This window comes from Pithys albifrons, chromosome 1, assembly GCF_047495875.1.
Source record: "Pithys albifrons albifrons isolate INPA30051 chromosome 1, PitAlb_v1, whole genome shotgun sequence".
Taxonomy (NCBI): Eukaryota; Metazoa; Chordata; class Aves; order Passeriformes; family Thamnophilidae; genus Pithys; species Pithys albifrons.
Window position 1 is genome coordinate 124943952 of NC_092458.1, and position 26978 is coordinate 124970929.

Sequence of the window (26978 nt, forward strand, 5' to 3'; positions counted from 1 at the left end):
TTCTGCACAGTATTTATTTACAAGCAAACCCATTGCATTTCATCACATACCAGTTTTGATCCTGCAAACTTAGAGTTTCAGTTTTTATTTTTTACAAAAAATACATTTGAACAAGTCGATAAAAGCCATTTCCATCAGCCCACCCTTCTCCAAAGTGTAAATGTACATTGTAATGTTACCAGATTTGAGATATACATGTGCTGCATCTGCCACTTGTCTACAAGAAATTCAACCAGAGCCTGATCAAACAGAATAAATAATGATGAAGAAACGGAAAACTACCCAGCAGAAATGGAAAAAAGAAACTTTAAAAAGTTATCCCTAGTTCTGTTACAGCCCCCCATTAAAAAAATGAGACCCCCCATTTCTCCTTGCATATTTAAACAAAGGTCTTAAAACCAAAACACTGTTCATGGCAAGGAACTGACTGAACTGCAAGCACAGGGAAGATGAGGTGAGGAACTCAGGACAGGAGCAGTGCAACAGCCAAAAGGGTTGGCTTTGTTCCAAAGAAGACACTTCCTAGGAATTCCCACCTCCAGAACTTGCTTTTTGTTTTTTCCCTTTTCATTTGGTTTTTGTGTTTAGAAGAATCCTTTTTCTTGATGGCTGTTTGGGGGACAAATCCCAGCACAGTCTCAGTCCAAGGTGGATTTGCTGGTTCTGCCCCCCAGCTGGTCATTTGTGGTGCCTGGGAAAGCAAACCCTGCCCTTGGCTGGGAATGCTGTCCCCACTGGAACAGCCTTTGATTGCTCTTGGGACTGTTTCTTCCAGGAGGTTTTCCCAGGCCCATGGAAAAATGGGAGCATTTTGAGCACAGAACTCTGAAAGGGGACCTGTGGCAAAGAGGGACTCCCTTATCTTGCCTATAATCCAGGATGTCTAAACCTGGGAAATGTGGATGTTCTCAGCTCTGGCTCACTCTGTACTTCACACCCCAGCAAAGGAAATGTCCCTCCTTTGCCAAGGGCTCCCATTCAAACAGTTATCACCAGTTTTCAGGATAAAACCCTTAGGGAATCATTCCTCTTTTGGTACTAAAACACAAAAATGACCCAGACAGCAACATCTGCACCTACTGCTTCCCTTTCCAGGCCATGAATGCAAAGCCAACACTGCTGGCAGCAACGGAACAATCCCGTAGGACCCAACAGCTCTGCTGAGCTTTGCCTGGCAGGGACACCAAGGAAGTTCTTTATTGTATTTCTAAGATATTCCACTACTGACACTTTAGTAGAGGAAACAATCACGACTATTAATGCTCTTAGAAGAGCCAAAGTCAAGGAAGAAGCTTCTGTAGAAAAGTATTAAGATTTCTAATGGTAAAAATATTTGCAAATTTAATTACAAATACATTTCAAAAGCAAAATCCTTAACTCAGTACCTCAGGGTTGGTCAATATGGACAGTGTTCCTTTAAGAGGGAGCGAAGGAAACATTTCAGCATGTCCAGTCTATACATTTGGATCAAACTGTCACAGAGATCATGTGAGGAACATTCTATACAATTGGGAACCGCCAGAAAGGGGATCATGGAAGAGCAACTAACACTCTGCTGACACAGGAAGGTATTAAGTACTGCTGATCTCATGCATGTGTTCTACCACTTGCCCTAAAATTTCATCCACGACATCAATGTCATAATTGACTTGCTGCAGGTCCAGGTCAGGCAGGATCGTGGCCAGGAGTTGTCCAACGTTCACTCGCAGAGAGCGGAGTTTCAGGCTGGGGAAAAAGAATTCAGCATGATTAGATGAACTTCTGTGTTCAAACACAGAGTTCTTCATCTGACAGAGCTGCACGGGAAAGGCTCTGGGTGTGACTCCCATAAACCAGCACAGAACTGATGCATTTCAAACTGCAGAGCTGTTTAAGAGGTCTAGTCTTGGGAAAGTGCTTTGCCTCCTCTTTTGCTCTTTCCTGGTTGTCCCTGCTCTGTCCTCTTCCTGATCAAATCCCTTTCAAATGAGCTGTCCCTTCTCTGCACCCTCCAATCCTTTACCATCTCCAGGAACCAGTTTTCCCAAAGCTGTCATATCCCAACTAACTGGTGGTGGAAGTTACTTCCAAGTCCTGCACAGATTTACTCATTCTTTTAGGAATGATAAGTCAGGAGCAAGACAGGAAAATCAAATGAAATGCTGGCAGATCATTTCTCATGTGGGTAAATGTCTTCCTTAAGATTGAAAGGAGGGTCTGGAAATTACCCAGCTCGTTCTCCACTCCTGCCAAACATTCCAAGCAGGGCTTACTCAAAGTAGGACCTTCTGGAAAATGTCCAGAGATGGAGATTTCACAACTTCCCCCAAGTCATTTTCTCAGGGACTGACCATAAAACCCTCTTTCTCTAACATTTAAACAGGAATTCCCCGGTTGCAGTTTGTGGCTGTTCCCTCTCATCCCATCCCTGTGCTCATGACAAGAGATTTGCCTCACCCCTCCATGCTCTCAGTCACAGGATTCCAGGGTATCCCTCTCTCTGTAAGGCTCTTTCCCTCAGCCTCCCCTTCTCTGCCTGGCGCTTTGGGCCCAGCCCAGCCTGGTGACCCTTCAGCAGCGCCCAAGAGCAGTGAAGAGTCCCTTCCCCAGCTGCTGGCTGGACTCTGGCCAGTACAGCCCAGTAGGCACTGGTTTCTCCCACCACAAGAGTGCACTGCTGCCTCACATTCCACTTCTACTCCACCACCACCACGGGGCACCTCATAGAATCAGAGAATGGATTGGGTTGGAAAAGACCTCTGAGATCATCAAGTCCAACCCTTGGTCCAACTCCAGTCCCTTTACCAGATCATGGCACTCAGTGCCACGGCCAAGCTCAGCTGAAAAACCTCCAGGGATGGGGAATCCACCCCCTCTCTGGGCAGCCCATTCCAATCCCTGAGCACTCTCTCTGCAAAGAATTTCCTTCTGCTCTCCAACTTCAATTTCCCCTGGCAGAGCTTGAGCCCATCGTGCCCCCTTGTCCTATTGCTGAGTGCCTGGGAGAAGAGACCAACCCCCATCTGGCCAGAACTTCCCTTCAGGCAGTTCCAGACAGTGCTGAGGTCACCTCCTCCCAAACTGCTTTCCTAGGAGTGGCCTTTATCTTGTTCACCTGCATGGACTTTGCAGGTGCCTTGGCTGAATTTTAAGGACAGTTTTATGAGCCCATTTTCCCTGTTTCTCAGGGTCACTCAACAGCAGCTCTGCCCTCCTCTCCAGTTTGATGAATTTTATTGAGTTCATTTTGCTCTGTCATCTAAACCATTAATCACAGAATCATCAAGGTTGGAAGAGACTTTTGAGCTCATCCAGTCCATCCCCCAGCACCACCAGGATCACCCCCAATCCATGTCCCCAAGGGCCACATCCAGACCCCTCTGGGACACTCCCAGACACAGTGACTGCCCCACCTCCCTGGGACACTCATTCCAAGGCCTGACCACTCTGACAGGGAGAAGTTGTTTCCAATCTCTGCTCTGCCCCTGCCCTGGTGCAGTTTGGGGCCATCTCCTCTCCCCCTTTCCTCTGGGCCATGGCAGAAGAGCCTGACCCCCCTCACTGCCCCCTCCTGGCAGGGAGTTGTGCAGAGCAATGAGGTCCCCCCTGAGCCTCCTCTTCTCCAGACAAAGCCCCCAGCCCCCTCAGCTGCTCCTCACTCACAGGACATGTTCTCTAGAACCTTCCCAGCTCCATTCCCTTCTCTGGACAAGCTCCAGCCCCTCAATGTCCTTTCTGAACTGAGGGGTGAGTGGCCCAGAACTGGACACAGCACTCGGGGTGCAAATACATCAATAATTCCTGGCCTTGCTCTTGATCCACACTTGGCCCTCAGTCACTCCATGCTGATTGTTCTTAATCCCTCTGACTACCACGGGGCTGCAGGTGCTTTTCCAGGTAATTTGTTCCATGGTCTTCCCTGGGACTGAGGCTACAGTGACCAGCCTGGAGTTGTGCTTGTCCTTTACAGGGGCATAACAACTGCCTTTTCCCAGGAAAAGGCAGGAATCAGGAATGTCAACTGCCACAACCTTTAGGAGAGACTGCGAGACCAACTCTCCAGCCCTGGGCCAGCTCCTTCTGACGTGTGTGCTATTTCTATTTCTCCTTTTGTGTGGGTGCTATTTCTATTTACCAAGAGGTGCCAGCTCTCTATTTGTAAGTTCAAACCCTCATTTATTTAAAGATACACTCTGGACACAACCCAATTCCACAGGGCTGGCCTGCAGCAAGGAGTTCTTACAGGACAGTGAGTTTCAAACCCCAGGACCCTTTTTTTCAGTCCAGTACTGTTGATTCAAGAATGAAAAACAGACTCTACAAGGGAAGTCCATCACACAGCACGAGCTAATGATCTTCCATTTCCCTGCTTCTGTTTTGGCTCCTTAGCCTGCAACTCCTGTCTAGAAATTACAGAACATTTTTGATATTTTAAGAAGTATCAGTATGGCATTTCTGTTGTGCCATGGCCAACCCTGCTCACACAAATACACAAAGCAGAAATTACATAAAATGCTTGATGAAAAAACATCACTGAGTTTGGAGTCACACGAGGCAGCAAAAAAAGAATTCCAAGCATCACATTTTATTATACAATTATCAAACATAAACCTTCGTGAAAATGTTTCAGATACAACAATCAAACAGCCAAAAATCTTGCTTGAAATATCATCTATAAAGAACAAAACTGATACCTTTCTCCATCAGAAAAATTTACAGTCTCTTCTACATTACTGGTGGTAGAATCATTTGCATGTGCTACTGCTTGTGGAATTGAAGCTTTTAACTGGGCCAGTTCTGCCTTGAGTTCTTCACACTGACAGGCCATCTGATTTTTTTCCACTTCCAGTAGCTCAATCTGGCAATAAAGACCAAAAAAAAAAAAGTTATAAAAGCCATACAACACCTTGTGCATTAGAACTGTGCCCAGAACTACTCGAGGTGTTGGCTGGGAGGATGAACTGCTGTCACAACGTACCTCACTTTTGTACCTGTCCCTCTCGATGCTGCACTTGTCCAGCTGCCGGAACACCTCGTCCAGCTGCACGGCCATCTCCTCCACCTCGCTCCTGCTCTCCCCATCAGCACAGCTGCTGCACTCTGATTTCAGGTTCTGCAGGGTATTGCACTGCTCCTTCAGCTTTGCTATTTCTCCCAAGGCCTGCTCGTAGAGAACTGTCACTTCTGCCAAGCTCCTCCCGTTATTAACACTTTCCTCCTCACACAAGGAAACTGTCTCCGTTGACTGATGGCACATCTCCTTTTTTACATATTTATTATTCATTTCTAAAAGCCTCTCTTCCAGTGTTTCTACCTGTTTGGTTAATTCCTCACACTTGCTTTGGTACATCTCCTTCTCTTTGTGCAACAACTGCAGCTGGTTTTTCAGTTCATTCTCAGTCTCCGCAGCTGCCTCGGGAACGCTGTGAACACTCTGCTGGGTTTCCACCCCTGCCCCAGGAACCTGGACTGGGATTTCATCTTCCACCTCCTCCTTTTTAACCACCAGGCCTGGGAGCTCTGTCTGTGTTGCTGAGCTCAGCTGGTCACTCCTGGGTTGTTCCGAAGACGCTGCACCACAAACCTCTCCCATGTCGTTGTTTTCCTGCTGCTTCTCCTCTTGATCCAAATTGATACATTCAGTTTTGACCACGGGAACATCAGGATCCACCGAAGGCTTTGGAGTGCTGCTCTCCTCTAAAATAATGACATCTTCATCATCATCATCATCATCATTATTCTGGTGGTTCAGTGTTCTGTCACTCAGTCGAGGTGTCTTCAGAGACACGGGTGTCGCACAGCTCGGCGTCTTCCGCTTGAGGCTGAGAAGGGCAACGTTAAACTGAGCATTGCACTGACAGAGACTTGTTTCAAACCATGTTCAGTGTTTCTCTAAGCACCAATCACACTCCCACTCCATCCCTAGGGAGGGACGTGCCCCTGCAGGGCATCGGAGGATGTGCAGCCCCAGGAAATGCCTTTCCTGGAGAAACAAGGGCCTGAGTGCACACCCTGAGTTCCACCTTCTCACATGGTTTGGAAACAGAGTCAGTATTTCCAGGAACATCCCCACACCCCAATCCTGAACCAGCACAGCTTAAGCCAAAAATACATTAATAGCATGGAGTGCTAATAATTTTAGAAAGGAATAGGAATCTCCTCTGTACAGGTGCACCAACCTGCTATCAGGGTCCGACTGAGGTGAGGATATTGTTTTTATTAAAACAGGCAGAGATCTTCTGACAGAAGCATCTGATGATTTAGGTAAAAGTAACCTTGGAAGAGCTTCCTTTCCACTCAGAGCTGAGAATGTTTTGAAGTCTTTACTTGAAGAAACAGATGTTTTTAAAAATATTTCACTATTGATCTATAAGATAACATAAGTTAAGAGTGAAAATAAACAGATATTAGTAGATTCTTCAGAACAGATTTAAGTTCTAGCTATACACTAACACCTGCAATTCTGACTGACATTTATGTATACAAGGGTCTCCTTGAACCCAGGCTCAGGACTTTGCAGTAAGGAAGCCTAACTAGACTCCACATGGCAAATCCCAGTTTTCTCATTTGGAAGTCCTGTGCAGAATCCCAGGCAAGAGGTTTCCTCAGGTTGTATCTCTGTCTGAAATCTGCCCACAAAGGATGGGACAGACACCCCTGCTAAAGCTGCTCATGGTTAACTCAGTTTGTCCAAAATCAGCACTAATTTTAGAAATTACCTTTGCACTTGGGGAGATTTAATGGCAGGAAAACTAACACACTGAAGTTAAAACAGCACCTGTGACCTTCTCTAGAAATGAAGAGATCTTAGGTCAGCACTTGACTCTAAATGCCACTTAAACTAAATCACCCTCAGAAAATTTGATCCAGGGCTACAATCTACATTTCTCATTACTCAACCACCTTGATTTGCATCTGCATTTAATTAGAGTTTGAGTTCCTCCTTGCACAAGTGCAGCTGCTGCCCCTCTGTCCCCCACCCCCTGCCCCACTTTTCAGGGCATCTTTACTTTCATAGCCCCATCACATCTCTCCACACAAAATGCCCTCCAATAATTAGGTGCCATTTCATAAAACCAGCTGAAAATAGACTGACCTCTTTTCTGCACTATTTGGTGAGAGGCCTTTGTCCCTCTCCAACCCTTCCCTAAGTGCTGCATGGGAAGCACTGGTGGATTCCCCATCAGGGGACAGCAGAGATGGGGATTTGGGGGTTACTTGTGGTCAGCAAAGCCTGTCCAGCAAAACAGGATGTTAAACCAGGGCACTTTCCAAGCAGCTTCAGGAGTTACCTGTGGGCTGTACTGCAGCCTCTGCCTCAGCTTCTCCCTGTCTCTGCACAGCAATGAGGAAAAACATACATGAAGAACTTAGATTCAAACTGTTTACTCATTATAAAAGCAAACCAAACCCCAAATCTAAAACCAAACACAATACTCATTATCTCAGCTAGATACAATACAGCTGTAGTTATTGTTTGTTGAATTAAATTCTTCTGCTATTGCAGCCTGAAGTTGGCTGAACTTCAAACAAGTTTCCTCTCAGATAAGGATTTATTTTTAAAAAAATTGAAAAAAAACCCAAAAAACAAAACAACAACCCAAACTTCTAATTCTAGAATATAAACCAACATTAAAATTACCCAAATCAGGTTTTTTTCCACACATCTTGTCAAGAATCCTCTTATTCTTGAATACATAAAGTGAGATACTCAGCTGCTGCAACACGGACCTTGACAGTAACAGTTCCACAGCCAAGGTCTCCTCCCAGCCCTCCCAGTTTGCTTCTGGAACATCCCAGACTAATCCCACACTGCCAATTGCTATGGAACAAAGTCCCCCAAAGCTGGATGGGAAGCCAGTCTGCTGCACCCCTCCCCTGAGCAGTTTCTGGTGCTGAGACCTTTGCAAGAAGGTCTCCAGAACTCACTTTTTCTTGTACGTTTTCTCGTAGGTTGGATGAAACAAATCGTCATCCTCTGGTTCCTCTGGCACGTTACAATTCCTGAGTCAGGGAAGGGAGAGAAACACCCACAGCAGAAAGAGCTTAACATCACCAGTGGTGAACTGGGGACCAGGAGCAGGGGGTGGGGATTCCCTGGAATGTGGGGATTCCCTGGAATGTGGCATTACCTGAACTGGGGGTCAGGGTTCAAAGAGCAGTACCATTTCTCCGGCAAGTGGTCGATGCCGTCCGGGAGTTTCCGCCACTTGAGACACGCGTCACACTGAACCCACGTCTGGTCTGGCTGTTTCCTGGGGGGGAAACAACATCAGGCCTGGCACAGGAAAGGCTCATTCCCATGACTGAGTGGAAAACAACAACAACAACAGGAGGTGAAGTCCTTTGCTGGCACAGTGCATGGTACTCACTGGATCTCCTCAACGGGCAGAGCCAAGGGATATTCCTCGTTCTTCTTCCTTTTCATTTCGTTCCAGTAATCATTAAGCTTCTCTCCCAGTGCTGCTATGGTGAGTCTACAAGGAAAAGATTTTAAGAGACCACCTGAAATAACCCAATTCTAGCACAGAAAGAACCTTTATAAACTCCAGTGGCAGAGGAAGTGTATGAACACTCTGATGTTTCCAACTGTACAACAGTGTGAAAAAACCCCCAAACTTTCTAAAAGCCTTCTCTTTTTTCCTTCTTTTTTTTTTTTAGGAAGCTTTATAGAATCTTTTTGCCTTTAGAGAGCTGAAGAAATGAGGAACTGTGTGGAATCATGTTTGTCAGCAAAGCCATTACTGGAAATAACGACTGAAATCCAGAGTGTTCAGTTCAGAAATGCTGTTCATGTACCGTGCAAAGCCTGAAGGTGCCTCACCACTTCCACCTCAGTCAGAGAAGACAAAAAAGCACAAACTCCTCTGCCAGCCCAGCCCCTGCCCTGGCTTTGGCTGTATCTGTCTGTCTGTCCCCACTCTGACTGCAGGGTCATGGCTGCTCCAAGCTGATGTGTGGCTTCACTACAATGAGATTGCAAACACCTCAACGCAGTGTGAAGTCTACACAGGAACAGGCCAGGCTGAGCCAAGTTAATTTTTAGCAGGGTTTGTTTCCTGCTCAGAGCTCTTGGTGCAACTCCGTGGCCACCAGAGCTGGCACACACAGGAGGGGTGAGGAGGAACAAGAAGCTCTGTGGGTGAGGTGGAAGTCAGGGCTGCCTCTTGTCGGCGTGTGGAGTTCACCTCAGAGAAACAAAGTGCTGAGGAACCACATCGGTCCCTCCCTGCCTGGCTGATTTCAACACCTCCACCACCCCTTGGACTAACACAAGTGTTTGTGCATGAACCAGCCTGACCCAGAGAGGCTGGATCCAGATCCACCCAAGTCATGGATTTCTGTGCCAGAGAAAGGAAGCACCAGGAGGGCAGAAAGGAGCAGTGATGGGATCACATCCCTCTTCTGGAGAAGGAAGAGGTGCAGCTCACCTTACAGTGACCAGGAAATTACAGCATCACATCCATGTTTCTGTTTTGGGCTGGAAAATTTGGAAAGCCTGGAGCACTCCAGGCAGAAAAACCTTTCTAAAAGCCCTTTCAAGTGTGGTATCACAGTGCCCACATTGTAAGTGTGGGGGTAAAATCAGAGCAAAGTGGGACGGTACATTCACACTGAAACAGAAGGTGCAACAGTATGGAAGTTACACATGCGGGTGCTGCTTCCTGGATGGAATGTGGCTGGGATGCGGGGAATCTGTGCCTGGGATGCGGGGAATCTGCGCCTGGGATGCGGGGAATCTGCGCCTGGGATGCAGGGAATCTGTGCCTGGGATGCGGGGAATCTGCGCCTGGGATGCGGGGAATCTGTGGCTGGGATGCGGGGAATCTGCGCCTGGGATGTGGGGAGTCTGCGCCTGGGATGCGGGGAATCTGTGCCTGGGATGCGGGGAATCTGTGCCTGGGATGCGGGGAATCTGTGCCTGGGATGCGGGGAGTCTGTGCCTGGGATGCGGGGAGTCTGTGCCTGGGATGCGGGGAGTCTGTGCCTGGGATGCGGGGAGTCTGCGCCTGGGATGCGGGGAATCTGTGCCTGGGATGCGGGGAGTCTGTGCCTGGGATGCGGGGAGTCTGTGCCTGGGATGCGGGGAGTCTGTGCCTGGGATGCGGGGAGTCTGTGCCTGGGATGCGGGGAGTCTGTGCCTGGGATGCGGGGAATCTGTGCCTGGGATGCGGGGAATCTGCGCCTGGGATGCGGGGAATCTGCGCCTGGGATGCGGGGAATCTGTGCCTGGGATGCGGGGAATCTGTGGCTGGGATGCAGGGAATCTGTTCCATGATGATTCCCCACACAACACAACACAGCACACACTCCAGATTTTATTGACTATATATTTAGGAGCAAACTGAGAGACTTTTACACCAATTAGTAACCAAAGTATGGATGACTGAGTCACTCAAACTCCTTCCCAATGTAAGGAGAGTATAAAAGTGAGTTAAGGATGGGGAGAAGTTTGGGAAGACTCCATGGTAACTTCTGGGATCTGCTGACAGACTGGACCTGTCCCCTGCCAAAGGGACACCCACTGGGTAAGAACCCAATTCCGTGTGTGCTGAATGATTCTCTCCAGCTTCAATTTGCAAGTCAATACCCTCAACTTGCAGATGCATGTGAAAAACTGAGTGTTGGGGCACATGGGAACAAAGTGTCTCCTCCTTTACGTGGTCAAATCAGCCACGAGAACACAGAGACAAACCTGAGTGATGGGGTGACAGGAACCAGCCTGGTCAGTCACATCCACTGGTATGGACATGTGGAGTGGGAAAAATGCTCATTTTTTCAGTTGGGAAGATAAGTAAAAGGAAGGAGACAAACACAGAGGGTCATCAAACCTGACCAATTAGCATGAACAAAGACAGGAACCAAAACCAAACCCAGCAAGTCACGCTAATTAACTAATTAGCAACAAACTGCTGCAAACCCAGGATTTTGCAACTGCTAAGGATGCAAAGGTGAGAGTCTGGGATATTGGGAAAGGGTCAGTGGAACTCTGGCAACACGTGCAGAGGGAAGGAGGAGCAGGGAGGAACAAGGAGGGGGTACACAAGAAAAAGGCAGAGAAGAAGCTGGTTGCACTTAAACCAGGGTTGGGCAATAACCATCAGCTTTCATTCTTCCTGTTTAGAAAAGAGGAAGCCTTTATCAAGTGTTTCAGAGTGAACAACACTACTGGATAGGAAATCTAGACAAAAATACCTGTATTCATTTGTGTAGTCAAAATCTTGCTTGTTGTGAGTTGGTTTGAGGAAGTTGCACTCGATGATCCCAACCACACCGACCCCCATGTTGTTTGCCTGCAAGAAATCAAGGTCTGTCAGGAAAACCAACACACATTCCATGCCAATGTTGCAAGGGTTTGTCAGAGTAATTATTAACTACAGCTACACCAGGGAAAAAGGATTTTCTGGCTTATGACTCCTTTCCAAGCAGAGAATCTTGATATGAACCCCCAAATAAAAAGTCCTCTGTTCCACCCACTCCTCTTTTTGTCCTGAGACATAATCAGACCCGTATTTTGTGTATCAAACAGCCTCAAAACCAAACATAAATCAAATGCATAGAATTTAATACCATTTTTAACTGCTGCACACACTAAAAATGTGGTTTTATCAAGGATACTTCAATGTCCTTTTTTCCATCTGTATCCTTTTTTAAAATCAGCTTTCAGGTGACAATCATTTCTTAAGGTGTTAAAATATTTTGGAGCCTTCATCCCTTACCTTTAACTGGCAGCCAACTCTTTCATAGGCTTTGATGAGTCTGTTTTTATGGTACATCATTATTCCATAATGATCTTTGTTTCTGCAGTTAAATCCAAAAGTAATTCTTACAGTTCTAGCCTTTTACCAGACATTAAGGAAAAATCTGGTTCATCTCATGAAACAATTAAAAAATAGAGTGACTCTGAGTGCTCATTCTAAACTGGGTCCTGGAACTTTCTTATGTTCACTTAATTCCCTCAGTATGTCTGTATAATGAAAAAAAAACCCAAACAAACACCAAAACCCCCAAATAAAACCAGCACAATGTAAATGTTGGCCAAGGATACATTCAGGAACTTGGGCCTGTAAATGTCACGCTCAATGAAGGCCAAGCTTTTGGAAACCAGCTGTGTCTTCACTTTCTGTCCTCTCAGGATGATCTGCATAGTTGGCTTCAGGTACAAAATACTGCAATAAGCCTACAAAAGATACATTAAATTAAAATAAAAACCATAAACCCTCCATTTTCCAAAAATTGAGCCAATTTTAAAGCAATCTCATACGCACTCGGAGTGAATAGTCACTTTCTGGAACAATCTGGTCCAGCCTCTCTTGTTTCTTATATCCTCTTTTGCCTGTTTCATCCAAGTCTTCTGGAATTCTGATGTCATATCTGTCCTTGTCAAAATCAAACTCTGGTTTTCCATTTTTGTCTCTAAGAAATAAGATTTGACAAACACACTAATTATGGGGGGCAAAGCTAATACAAGGTAAGATGTCGTGGTGGGTATCCCAAAGATGCAAAAAAAAAAAAAAAAAGGGAATTCCTCTGATCCATAGTGGTTTTCCTCACAGATTTACTGAGAGTCACAAAGTTCAGCAGTCCCATCTGGTAGCCAAGGAATACCAGTGAAGTGACACCAAATTCTGGAGTCCAGTTTCCCAGTTGGAGTTAACTGCCCACAGCCTTTTCCAGTTACTCCACAAAAAAAATCCTCCAATCCCCTGTAAGTTTGCACAAACTGAAAGAAAATGTAAACTAAGAGAGCTATAAGAGACTGGGCTTCATCTTACTTTCTAAGATTCCAAATGATAATCCTGGTTCCCTTTTTCCCTATGATGGCATCGAGCTCTGCCAGTAGTTTGTCCTCAGTGGAAAACAGGGAATGTGTCAGGATGGCCTTGAGGCTGTTCCTGGATTCTGCTGGGTCACTGATCTGTCGTGAGCAGCGTGTCAAGGACAGAGACTGGGAACAAACTCGAGCTTTCAGAGCATGAGGAAACTTCTGCACTCACTCCCCGGGGTCTCACTGCACATCTCAGAGCTCCTGCTTAAAGGCTTTAATGAATCACAGCCTCCCTTGCACTCCCAATCCACAAAACCAACCAGGGAGACTCCCACTGGTGATGTTACCTCCAGGTTTTGCCCATTCCCACAGCAAGGACATGTTGGTTGGTCCCAATCCACAAACCCAGCCAAGACCTCCACTGGTGATGTTACCCCCAGGTTTTGCCCATTCCCACAGCAAGGATAGGTTGGTTTGTCCCAACTCACAAAACCAGCCAAGGAGACCCCTGTGGGTGATGTTACCCCCAGGTTTTGTCTGTTCCTACAGCCCTTCCCTCCAAAACCACTGCAAGGACATGTTAGTTGGTCCCAATCCACAAACCCAGCCAAGGAGACCCCCATTGGTGATGTTACCCCCAGGTTTTGTCCATTCCCACAGCAAGGACAGGTTCATTCACCCCAATCCATAAAACCATCCAGGGAGAGCTCCATTGGGGATGTCACCTCCAGGTTGCCCGTTCCCACAGTCCTTCCCTCAGGAACCACTGCAGGGATATGTTAGTTGGTCCCAACCCACAAACCCAGCCAGGGAGAGCCCCATTGGTGATGTTACCCTTGGGTTTTGCCCATTCCCACAGCAAGGATAGGTTGGTTGATCCCAACCCACAAAACCAGCCAAGGAGAGCCCCATTGGTGATGTTGCTCCTGGGTTTTGCCCGTTCCCACAGCAAGGACATGTTGGTTGGTCTCAATCCATAAAACCATCCAGGGAGACCTCCATTGGTGATGTTACCCCCAGGTTTTGCCTGTTCCCACAGCCCTTCCCTTAGGAACCACTGCAGGGATATGTTAGTTGGTCCCAACCCACAAACCCAGCCAAGGAGACCCCCATGGGTGATGTTACCCCTGAGTTTTGCCCGTTCCCACAACCCTTCCCTCGGGAACCACTGCAAGGACATGTTAGTTGGTCCCAGTCCACAAACCCAGCCAAGGAGACCCCCATGGGTGATGTTACCCCCAGGTTTTGCCCATTCCCACAGCAAGGATAGGCTGGTTGGTCCCAACCCACAAAACCAGCCAGGGAGAGTCCCATTGGTGATGTTATCCCCAGGTTTTGCCCGTTCCCACAGCAAGGATAGGTTGGTTGATCCCAACCCACAAAACCAGCCAAGGAGAGCCCCATTGGTGATGTTGCTCCTGGGTTTTGCCCGTTCCCACAGCAAGGACATGTTGGTTGGTCTCAATCCATAAAACCATCCAGGGAGACCTCCATTGGTGATGTTACCCCCAGGTTTTGCCTGTTCCCACAGCCCTTCCCTTAGAAACCACTGCAGGGATATGTTAGTTGGTCCCAACCCACAAACCCAGCCAAGGAGACCCCCATGGGTGATGTTACCCCTGAGTTTTGCCCGTTCCCACAACCCTTCCCTCGGGAACCACTGCAAGGACATGTTAGTTGGTCCCAGTCCACAAACCCAGCCAAGGAGACCCCCATGGGTGATGTTACCCCCAGGTTTTGCCCATTCCCACAGCAAGGATAGGCTGGTTGGTCCCAACCCACAAAACCAGCCAGGGAGAGTCCCACTGGTGATGTTATCCCCAGGTTTTGCCCGTTCCCACAGCAAGGATAGGTTGGTTGGTCCCAACCCACAAAACCAGCAAGGGAGAGCCCCACTGGTGATGTCACCCCCAGGTTTTGCCCGTTCCCACAGCAAGGATAGGTTGGTTGATCCCAACCCACAAAACCAGCCAAGGAGAGCCCCATTGGTGATGTTGCTCCTGGGTTTTGCCCGTTCCCACAGCAAGGACATGTTGGTTGGTCTCAATCCATAAAACCATCCAGGGAGACCTCCATTGGTGATGTTACCCCCAGGTTTTGCCTGTTCCCACAGCCCTTCCCTCAGGAACCACTGCAAGGATAGGTAGGCTGGTCCCAACTCACAAACCCAGCCAAGGAGACCCCCATGGGTGATGTTACCCCTGAGTTTTGCCCGTTCCCACAACCCTTCCCTCGGGAACCACTGCAAGGACATGTTAGTTGGTCCCAGTCCACACACCCAGCCAAGGAGACCCCCATGGGTGATGTTACCCCTGAGTTTTGCCCATTCCCACAGTAAGGAGAGGCTGGTTGGTCCCAACCCACAAAACCAGCCAGGGAGAGTCCCACTGGTGATGTTATCCCCAGGTTTTGCCCGTTCCCACAGCAAGGATAGGTTGGTTGATCCCAACCCACAAAACCAGCAAGGGAGAGCCCCACTGGTGATGTCACCCCCAGGTTTTGCCCATTCCCACAGCCCTTCCCTCCGAACCACTGCAAGGATATGCTGGTTGGTGAAGGTCACGATGGGCACCATGACGTGCTCCGCCTTGGTGACCTCCAGGAAGGTCTGGGACAGGAGCCCCACGCTCATGGTGTCCCCGTTCTTGGTGAAGACGATGGCGTCCTTGCCCAGGCGCATGGAGCCCGACTTGAACCCGTTGCCGTAGAGCCCCACCGGGACACGCCCGTTCATCACCGACTTCTCGCTGAAGCCGAAGCTGCAGGGCAGGAGAACAGGGCAGGAGGGTAAGAACCCCCATGAAATGTCCCAACCCAGAGATGCACAGGCAGGACCTGCCAAATTCAGCTTAACACAGTGAATTTCTCTCTGTTTGGGGACTCCTGTACAATTAAACCACGTACAGTGAAGAAAATCCTGGAAGTCACACAGCAAAAATCAGGAAAATCTACTCCCATCTTTCAAGTATGGAATCTGCCTGGAGGCTCAGAGGTGACCTCAGCACTGTCTGGAACTGCCTGAAGGGAAGTTCTGGCCAGGTGGGGGTTGGTCTCTTCTCCCAGGCACTCAGCAATAGGACAAGGGGGCACGATGGGCTCAAGCTCTGCCAGGGGAAATTGAAGTTGGAGAGCAGAAAGAAATTCTTTGCAGAGAGAGTGCTCAGGGATTGGAATGGGCTGCCCAGAGAGGGGGTGGATTCCCCATCCCTGGAGGTTTTTCAGCTGAGCTTGGCCGTGGCACTGAGTGCCATGATCTGGTAAAGGGACTGGAGTTGGCCCAAGGGTTGGACTTGATGATCTCAGAGGTCTTTTCCAACCCAATCCATTCTCTGATTCTATGAATTAGGTGTAAGCATTCTTATGAGATTCTAAGAGTTATCACACTAAATACCAGCAAAAGCCCCTAAAACTCCTTTTCCCACCCCTCTATTTGCTAGAAAATGTTTGAAGTGTCTCATTAGTAACTACAAATTACACTAAAAATAAAACAGGAATTGAATATGGAACACAGAATTTAGCTGTTAGTTAGTGATGGCATCAAACACAGAAAAGTAACTGTCTGAATCCAAGTTTGCCCAATTTTAAATCTGCAGGCAGAACAATCTTTTAAACCAAAGAGGAAATGGGACAGAAGTCTCTGGTAATTGCAAAAATAAGAGAAAGAGCAGCCCAAGCCTTGCAGAAAGAGCAATCCAAGCAATCCAAGCCTTGCAGAGTATTTAAAGATAAACACACAAGTCACATTATCATTCACTCAGTTTTTCACAATACCTTCTATCATTAATACTCCAAAGGGTTTGAGCTGAATCTCCCTTTTTTTTTTGTTTGCTAACTTAAAGTAAACCAGTCTTTAATAATAATAACAATAATAAAATCTCCATATCTCCACTGACAGGCACCACAGAGAGATTCCACAGCATAACCTGTGCATGAAAAGTTAAATGGGCTGAGAGAAAGGATAAAAGGAAATGGTGAGATTGGAAGTTCACTGAGAAAGTTGTGTGGAAGTTTTAGCAGCATTTGTATTCTCTGGAGTCTCACTTGGATAATCCCTGACTTTCAGAAATGGTGAGTTTATGAACAAAATGAGTGAATTATGGATGAAAGAGAGGGGTAAAAGCTGAGTACTGGCAGAACCAGAAGCTGAAATTCTCACAGAAAGGGGTTCTCCACCTCAGCATTTTGTGCAGCTTCTCTGAGTTCATCCCATTCCCGTTATCAGTGAAGGTCAGGCAGATGTTGTCGTTGATGACTGTTTTGTCAATCCAGATCTGCTTTGCACTCACATCTGGGTCATAGGCATTATCTGCAGGACAGGAAAGCAAAAAAGGGTGGGATACTAGAAGGGAAAATTAAAGTTTAAGGATGTTGTTAAGTTTTTAAGCTGTCAGAGAGTTAACTGTTCCGAATTAAATCAAAATGTTATGATGAAACAGCTGCATTGAAATATGGTGAATCTCACCCCAAACCTGGTCAACCTCTCCCCAAACCTGGTCAACCTCTCCCCAAACCTGGTGAATCTCACCCCAAACCTGGTCAACCTCACCCCAAACCTGGTCAACCTCTCCCCAAACCTGGTGAATCTCACCCCAAACCTGGTCAACCTCTCCCCAAACCTGGTCAACCTCTCCCCAAAACGGGGGAACCTCTCCCCAAACCTGGTCAACCTCACCCCAAAACCAGGAAGCCTCTCCCCAAACCTGGTGAATCTCACCCCAAACCTGGTCAACCTCTCCCCAAACCTGGTCAACCTCTCCCCAAACCTGGTCAACCTCTCCCCAAAACGGGGGAACCTCACCCCAAACCTGGTGAACCTCTCCCCAAACCTGGTCAACCTCACCCCAAAACCAGGAAGCCTCTCCCCAAACCTGGGGAGCCTCACCCCAAAACTGGTGAATCTCACCCCAAACCTGGTGAGCCTCTCCCCAAACCTGGGGAGCCTCTCCCCAAACCTGGGGAGCCTCACCCCAAAACTGGTGAATCTCACCCCAAAACTGGTGAGCCTCTCCCCAAACCTGGTGAATCTCACCCCAAACCTCGGGAGCCTCTCCCCAAACCTGGTGAACCTCACTCCAAACCGGGGGAACCTCACCCCAAACCTGGGGGAACCTCACCCCAAACCAACACACAATTCCACAGAGATTACAGATTTATTGTTGTAAATTGTGTATGATTGCATATATTTTTATTACTATTATAAATGGTTATAAATTATTATTATTTACAGGAACAGAGGCACAAAACTGTAGGTGGAGTTGAGTGGCTCAGGCAGGAGAACAGAAAATGAAAGCAAGGCAAGTCTCTGGTTTCCTTTCCTGCCCCCAAAGCAGCTGGTGCAATATTTACTTTCTCCCAGCCATGGGGTGGCTCTCACAGGGGACCACAAAATGCTTTAGACTAAACTTTCTATTTACTGGATGTGAAAGAGGTTCCTTCCTACAAACACTGAGCACAAATTGCAGCCACAGGGAGAGATTCCATAAAATACGTTCCAGCATTAACAAAAAAGGACATTTCAGGTGACACTTTGGAAGCATTTGGGGTGTTAAAACAGCTGAAGGGACATAACATATTGTTACCCCCAAACAGCCAGGGGGTTCTGGTCTCCTCCTTCCTGGCAGCTCTGGGTTGTCTGGAAGAAAAACTCCTGTTTTCTTTTGTGGGTTAATTTTGTGGGGAAGGGAAGGAATATGTGACCAGAGGAGCAGCAAACTGCTCAATGAACTTGGCAAGGCCTCCCAAGCCACACCTTTATTTTGAGGAACCAGTTAAGTCAGTTTGCAAATCATGCCCTAACTGTGCAAAAGAGGCACACTGGGGGCACCCAGTCAACTACTCAAAACCAACAGATCACCACAAAAAGGTAACCTGCCTGTAGAAAACAATAAAGCTGCAAGATTCTGAATGGAAACAACAGGTTCAACTCCTCCTCCTACCTGAAGGAAAAAGGTTTTCTGAGAAGAATATAAAACATGAGAAGCTTTTGTTGCACATACCTATGAGTTCTGCAATTGCACTGAAGGGCCAGGTGTGACTGGTGGAGTTGGTGTGCAAGAACTTGGGGCAGAGCTGAAACAAACCACAAACAAGGGATCAGTTGGTGCTCTCCAGTGACACTGGGCCAGAAAACAGGAGGTTAAACAAAGGAACATTCAATGAAGCTGTTTGGTACAACACTACAAAAGGCTGTAATTTAATTTATTTTAAATACTGGCTTATTAACAGCTTTTAAAGGGAATGTTAATACAGCTCTTGGAGATGGAATTCAGCACCATATTCTGGGAATAAGTTACATTGTCATCCTGTCAAAGTCTCTTAATCTTTATAAAAATAAGGAGTAATTGCTGTATAATCATGCCAGAGGTTACAGAAAACATCAAAGCCTCAGTTCAAATCCAGTAGCAGAAGCACAAACTCTCAGATGTTAAAAACTCATAATCTTAAACCAGAACTATTAAAACTTAATCTGAACAAGGCCCAGCACTCAACGCCCTCTGTGATTTACTGCCCCTGTCACGGCTCCAAAACCACCCTCAGACCCTCCGAGTTTGTTCTTTCAGCACTTTTTTGACCTCATACATTTTATCCTTATTTATGATCCGATGGAACCAAAGGCACAGCCACTACTGGAATTGGATGAGAATATGCCAATAAAGCACCTTATTATGGGATACATCTCAGAGGTGTCAGTGACCAAAGCACTCCAAGCAGCTCCTCAAAGCCTGGGCTCACATAGATGAGAATATGCCAATAAAGCACCTGATTATGGGATACATCTCAGAGGTGTCAGTGACCAAAGCACTCCAAGCAGCTCCTCAAAGCCTGGGCTCACACAGATGAGAATATGCCAATAAAGCACCTGATTATGGGATGTATCTCAGAGGTGTCAGTGACCAAAGCACTCCAAGCAGCTCCTCAAAGCCTGGGCTCACCCAGATCGAAAGTCTAGAAAACCCAGAACTAAACCAGACACTGAACCACACACTTCCCTTAACTCAAGGACTTGTCTGGAGGAATTTTAACTGCTGAAACCAATGGCTGTGTTTGCATTATCCCTGAGGAAAGTGCTGTGACACTTTGACAAGGCCTTGAAGACAACCCCATGCAGGTATTTGCTTCAGCCCTGCTGGCAGAGCTGTGCTGATGGCAGGAAAGGCAGCACTGATGGACACACAGCACCGAAAGCAGTCCCTGTGCCTCTGAGTGACACAAAACCCATAATATAATCCACATTATTATATACATAAAATCAGAAAGGTTATTTTAAAACCGTGCACATATCCATACTTCATAATTGTGGCAGAACTACTCACTGAGAAGCACTTTGTTATAGCCAGTAAAGTGTAAATAAAACAAAGAAAAAATAAGTAAGGTCTAAATAGAAGCAAGACCACCTCAAGTCTCCAAGTTCATTTACCAGTGGAAAGGAATAATGCTAAAATCAAACTGCAGAGCCACCAAGCAGGTCTCAGAGCAGGAGGAGGGTGACAGCAGCCTTAGCTCAGATCAACATCAACAGCCAAGAATCGTCCCCTCCATTTTCAGGTCACAGGAGCACATGACACACTGCCAAGTGCAACTTAATCCCTGCATTTCCCCACGGAGCCAGAGCACAAGTGGGAACACACAGCATGTTCTTCACAGCCATCTGTGCTTTCTGACTCCAGTTTGGCAAAACCTGCCCCTCTGAGCCAGGCTGAGCCACTTGGCCCCAGCTCACACTTGCAAATAATTTAGAGGCCAAAAGAAAACTCGTGTGGGCTTTTAATGGAAACCTCACTCTCAAAAGGATCTTTCCTGTTGTTTCTCTGCCACACAGGAAGTCAGTGGATCCCAAGATCCCTGTGCCATTCCCTTCCCTTCCACAGACCTGGCAGCATCTGCTCCTCTGTTCTCTGAGCTTCATGATCAAAATAGGAAAACAGGAAAAACTGGAAACTTGATGGGGTTTTTCTGCCCGAAATCCCTTATCAAAACAAACCCACAGACACTTAAAAACCCCAACCCACCACAGGGACACACACTGAGGCATTTGGCATCTGCTCAGCTCTCTGCTGAAACTCTGGAAAACTCCGGCCACACACGAGGCAACTGGGAATGCTGAACTTACTGGGACCTCAGCAACATGGGCCTGGCAAAGTCCCCACTGTGGTTCTGCCAGAGGCACCAACTCAGCCTTGTGAGTGTCACACAATCCCTGAGGTTGGAAAATCCCTCCAGGGATCCGTCCAGGATCATCCAGCCCACCCTGTGCCCGATGCCCACCTTGGCAAAGCCCTGCCAGCCCCTGGAGCCCACCCTGTGCCTTGTGCCCACCTTGGCAAAGCCCTGCCAGCCCCTGGAGTCCACCCTGTGCCCCATGCCCACCTTGGCAAAGCCCTGCCAGCCCCTGCAGCCCACCCTGTGCCCCATGCCCACCTTGGCAAAGCCCTGCCAGCCCCTGGAGCCCACCCTGTGCCCCATGTCCACCTTGGCAAAGCCCTGCCAGCCCCTGCAGCCCACCCTGTGCCCCATGCCCACCTTGTTCCCCAGCCCAGAGCACTCAGTGCCACAGCCAGTCCTGCCTTGGGCACCTCCAGGGCTGGGCACTCCAAACCTCCCTGGGCAGCTCCTTCCAATGTTTAATCACCTTTTCCATGAAAAGAAAGGAGAACCAGCCCTGACCACCAGGCAATGCTGGGGAAGGATGGAAAGCCCCTCAGTGTCACCAGCACTGACACCACCACCAATAAAAGTGTCCATTTTTCCTGGGAAGCAAACCCCTCATCCCATCCCTTTCATTCCACCCCTGCCATGGGCAGGGACACCTTCCAGCAGCCCAGGGTGCTCCAAACCCAATCCAAGCTGGTCTCACTCGTGCCAGGCACTGAAACAAGGGCAGGGACACCTTCCAGCAGCCCAGGGTGCTCCAAACCCCATCCAAGCTGGTCTCACTCGTGCCAGGCACTGAAACAGGGCAGGGACACCTTCCAGCAGCCCAGGGTGCTCCAAACCCCATCCAAGCTGGTCTCACTCGTGCCAGGCACTGAAACAAGGGCAGGGACACCTTCCAGCAGCCCAGGGTGCTCCAAACCCCAACCAAGCTGGTCTCACTCGTGCCAGGCACTGAAACAAGGGCAGGTGGCAAAACCAGGTTTAAAAACTGTACCACAGTGGTTTAAAGCCGTTATTTTTGCAGTTTTCAGAGCACACCCAGCTGTCAGCAACCACTCCCTAATTCCTGATGAACTCACCAGGAAATATTCCAGTCCATTTGTCCCTTTCCACTTCATTCATCAATGCACCACTTTAATTAGCTCATGAATAATTGAGGTTCAGTAAGACTTTGTTCCCTGGTGAAAACTCACTTTGACAATCCAGTTGCTTTGCCCACTGAGCCAAATATATTTTGTTACTAATTGTGTTTGGTTTAGTAATGTCATTTTTTTTCCCTGAGACCCAAGTGCAGCCAAATTCCTTCTGGAGGCTCCTCCCCTTCCTTCAAAAACTGTGGATATTTTCATGACTAAACTGCTCTGGGAAAAGCATCTCTTACAATTGTAACCAGTAAATATTTAGGAATAAAAAGGTTATCTCTCAAAAATTACAGGCACTCCAAACCTCCCTGGGCAGCCCATTCCAGGGAGAAATCCCTCCTGAAAACTTCCCAAATTTTCCCCTCCTCTCCCTCCCAGTTCCACAACTGTGCAATGATCCACAGCAGGAGACAGATCCCAATTAAACCCCACTCCTTTATTAACCTGGATCACTTCCCAAATTTTCCCCTCCTCTCCCTCCCAGTTCCACAACTGTGCAATGATCCACACCAGGAGACAGATCCCAATTAAACCCCACTCCTTTATTAACCTGGATCACTTCCCAAATTTTCCCCTCCTCTCCCTCCCAGTTCCACAACTGCGCAATGATCCACATCAGGAGACAGATCCCAATTAAACCCCACTCCTTTATTAACCTGGATCACTTCCCAAATTTTCCCCTCCTCTCCCTCCCAGTTCCACAACTGTGCAATGATCCACACCAGGAGACAGATCCCAATTAAACCCCACTCCTTTATTAACCTGGATCACTTCCCTGATCTGCCTCATCGTGCAACGACCCCAAACTTCTCCCAGAGCAAGAGGCAAAGTCCAGAGTGGGAAGGACATCCCAGGCCCTCCCACTGCCTGTGCTGGTTGTGCTTCCCAGACTTTGGGAAATATTCCTGATTTCCAGAGGGCAGAAGAGCCTGTGCCCATCACCCTCTGGATTATGAAGCCTTTTACAGGCCTGTTCCAAACCACCTCAGCAGCTGCTGCACTTGAGCAAAAACCTCCAGAAGCCCCAACTTTCACTGGGAACCCACGGAATGCAAATCCTCAGCCTGGCCTGGGGCAGAGGAAACCCCAGGGCAGCCTGAAAATAACACAGAAAGTCACCAAAAGTGCACCAGTTTCAGCCCAAAAGTCTCACTTGCACCTCCCAGACTTCAGTGGTTTCAGCATGAGAGTGATTTTAAACCCTGACCTGTGTGTGGCAGAGGCTGATTATTAACACTGATTTTTTTGTTTGCCCTCAAGGAGACAAATAATATGTCAAAAACTGTATTTAAAGGAGGAGGGGAACACTGTTCTAATGAAGCATCAAACTGGGGATTTCAAACAGAGGAATTAAAGACCTGAAAATGCAATTTTTAGACTTCAGGTAAGTGATTAAGTTTAGAGTTCACCTCTACAGCCATGGCAATTTTTATTCAGGTGATATAAACTGAAGTTTAGATAAAATAAATTGATATTTGGGTACTGTAAGTGGATATTCGGGTAAAATAAGGGGATATTCGGGTACAATAAGGGGATATTTGGGTACAATAAGGGGATATTTGGGTACAATAAGGGGATATTTGGGTACTATAAGGGGATATTTGGGTACAATAAGGGGATATTTGGGTACAATAAGGGGATATTTGGGTACTATAAGTGGATATTCGGGTAAAATAAGTTGACATTCGGGTAAAATAAGGGGATATTTAGGTAAAGTAAGTGAATATTCGGGTAAAATTAGTGGATATTTGGGTAAAATTAGTGGATATTCGGGTAATATCTGAATATTTAGGTAAAATAAGGGGATATTCAGGTAAAATAGGTGGATATTCGGGTAAAATATAAGGGGATATTCGGGTAAAATATAAGGGGATATTCGGGTAAAATATAAGGGGATATTCAGGTAAAATATAAGGGGATATTCAGGTAAAATATAAGGGGATATTCAGGTAAAATATAAGGGGATATTCAGGTAAAATATAAGGGGATATTCAGGTAAAATATAAGGGGATATCCGGGTAAAATATAAGGGGATATCCGGGTAAAATAGGTGGATATTCAGGTAAAATAGGTTGATATTTGGGTAATATCAGTGAATATTCGGGTAAAATAAGTGGATATTCAGGTAAAATAAGTGGATATTCAGGTAAAATAAGTGGATATTTAGGTAATATAAGTGGATATTCAGGTAATATAAGTGGATATTCAGGTAATATAAGTGGATATTCAGGTAATATAAGTGGATATTTAGGTAATATAAGTTGATGTTAAAGTTATACAATTTCAGTCAGAGGTCGGGCTCGACCTTGGAGGTCTTTTCCCCCCTGGGGGACTCTGTAATTTCAGCGGTGCTGAGAACACTCTGACACACCTTTTACACTCCAATATTTACTAAAACACTTCCTGTTCTGCTCCTCCTGCTTTCCACTATTCCCAAAGTACGGCGATGAGCCAGGTGTCTGGAACTACGGGTGACCCCTACAGGCACTGACGGCTGAAGCCACAAACACTGGAAAAAAACCCTAAAAAAGCGCCTTTAACTCGATTTGCAGCATCACAAACACGAACTGTCCCCGTGCCGGGCCGGGCAGCAGCGACACCGCCCGCCCTGCGGCGATCCCAGCGGGGCTCAGAACGCAGCCAGGCCTCTGGCAGCGGCAGGAGCGGAGCCTGGGAGTGCCCGGCGGGCAGGCAGAGGGTCCCGTGCTCGGGAGGGCGAGCCCGCCGCGGTCCCACCGCCCCGGCCCGGGAGCTGCGGGCGCTGCGGGGCCTGGGCCGGGCCGGGCCGGGCCGGGCTGGGAGAGCGACCCCGAGCGGCCCTGCGGCACACGGAGGGTGGCCGTGCCATGGCAGGGGTGGCACTGGGGTGGTCACTGCGGTCCCCTCCCCGCGTCCCCCCGCGGTCCCCCCACGGTGCCCCCACACTCACCGCGCTCAGGCGGATCCCGCCCTGTGTTTTCGCCGCCATCTTGAGGCCGCGGCCCCGCGCGCGCTTCCGGCTGTGCGGGAATGGGGGGAGGCCACGCCCACCGGTGGGCGGGGCTGGACTGGGGTGGGGGACAGGGAGGGGCAGGGAGGGGCCGACACTGAGGGGCACTGAGGGACAGGGAGGGACAGGAAGGGACAGGGAAGGCACTGAGGGACGGGGAGGGACGGGAAAGGATGGGGAGGGACGAGGAGGGGCAGAAAGGGACACTGGGGGACAGGGAGGGGCACTGAGGGACAGGGAGGGACATCGGGGGACAGGGAGGGGCAGGGAGGGGCCGACACTGAGGGGCACTGAGGGACGGGGAGGGACATTGGGGGACGGAGGGGCACTGAGGGACACGGAGGGGCAGGGAGGGACATTGGGGGACAGGGAGGGGCAGGGAGGGGCCGACACTGAGGGGCACTGAGGGACGGGGAGGGACGGGCAGGGATGGGGAGGGACAGGGAAGGCACTGAGGGACGGGGAGGGACATTGGGGCACAGGGAGGGACGGGATGGGATGGAGAGGGTCAGGGAGGGACATTGGGGGACAGGGAGGGACAGGGAAGGCACTGAGGGACGGGGAGGGGCACTGAGGGACGGGGAGGGACATTGGGGGACGGAGGGGCACTGAGGGACAGGGAGGGACACGGAGGGGCAGGGAGGGACATTGGAGGACAGGGAGGGACGGGGACAGACAGGGAGGGATGGAGAGGGACACTGGGGGACGGGGAGGGACAGAGAGGCACTGAGGGACGGGGAGGGACACTGAGGGGCAGTGAAGGACAAGGAGGGCACTGAGGGAGAGGGAGAGACGCTGAAGGACAGTGAGGGACATTGACGCACATTAAGGAACAGGGAGGGGCACTGAGGGACACTGAGGCGCATCGAGGCTGGCAAAGCCCTGCCAGCCCCTGGAGCTCACCCTGTGCCCAATGCCCACCTTGGCAAAGCCCTGCCAGCCCCTGGAGCCCACCCTGTGCCCGATGCCCACCTTGGCAAAGCCCTGACAGCCCCTGGAGCCCACCCTGTGCCCCATGCCCACCTTGGTAAAGCCCTGCCAGCCCCTGCAGCCCACCCTGTGCCCGATGCCCACCTTGGCAAAGCCCTGCCAGCCCCTGGAGCCCACCCTGTGCCCAATGCCCACCTTGGCAAAGCCCTGCCAGCCCCTGGAGCCCACCCTGTGCCCCATGCCCACCTTGGTAAAGCCCTGCCAGCCCCTGCAGCCCACCCTGTGCCCGATGCCCACCTTGGCAAAGCCCTGCCAGCCCCTGAAGCCCACCCTGTGCCCAATGCCCACCTTGGCAAAGCCCTGCCAGCCCCTGGAGCCCACCCTGTGCCCCATGCCCACCTTGGTAAAGCCCTGCCAGCCCCTGCAGCCCACCCTGTGCCCCATGCCCACCTTGTCCCCCAGCCCAGAGCACTCAGTGCCACGGCCAGTCCTGCCTTGGGCACCTGCAGGGCTGGGCACTCCAAACCTCCCTGGGCAGCCCCTGCCAGTGCCTGCCCACCCTTTCCAGGCAGAAATTCCTGCTGCTGTGCCCCCTGCCCCTGCCCTGGCCCAGCCTGAGGCCGTGCCCTCTGCTCCTGTCCCTGTGCCCTGGGGCACAGCCCGACCCCCTGTCCCGGCTCCCCTCTCCTGGCAGGGATTGCAGAGCCAGAAGGTGCCCCCTGAGCCTCCTTTGCACGAGCTGAGCCCCCCCAGCTCCCTCAGCTGCTGCTCCAGCCCCTGCCCAGCTCATTCCCTGCCCTGCACATGGGAAAGCAGAAGGAAGGTAGAAATGTAGAAGTACAAACGCCGGAGACACCAACACGAGATGCATCTGCCTGCAGAGAGCAGAGCTGAGCACCAGGAATGGCCTCAGGCTGGGCCAGTGCAGGGGCAGGTTGGATTTCAGGAGGAATTTCTCCATGGAAAGGGTGGTCAGACATTGGAAAGGGCTGCCCAGGTAAGTTTGGAGTGCCCA

General features: G+C 49.1%; 2 protein-coding genes across 2 annotated transcripts in view; one reads left to right on the top strand and one right to left on the bottom strand.

Moving 5' to 3' along the window:
* Nucleotides 1-25038, bottom strand: MORC3 (MORC family CW-type zinc finger 3). Its single transcript, XM_071567051.1, has 17 exons — nt 24974-25038; nt 18745-18817; nt 16922-17054; nt 15293-15507; nt 12756-12903; nt 12249-12396; nt 12029-12160; nt 11700-11819; nt 11176-11273; nt 8352-8456; nt 8112-8234; nt 7909-7983; nt 7272-7314; nt 6159-6346; nt 4958-5801; nt 4674-4837; nt 1-1725 (listed from the first exon to the last, which is right to left on the bottom strand). Exons 1-17 carry the CDS (start codon nt 25010-25012, stop codon nt 1572-1574), a joined length of 2802 nt encoding a protein of 933 aa, XP_071423152.1. The 5' UTR covers nt 25013-25038; the 3' UTR covers nt 1-1571.
* The window catches only part of VPS26C (VPS26 endosomal protein sorting factor C), a 541728-nt gene that overhangs the window by 470374 nt on the left and 44376 nt on the right, over nt 1-26978 (top strand). The window lies entirely within an intron of this gene.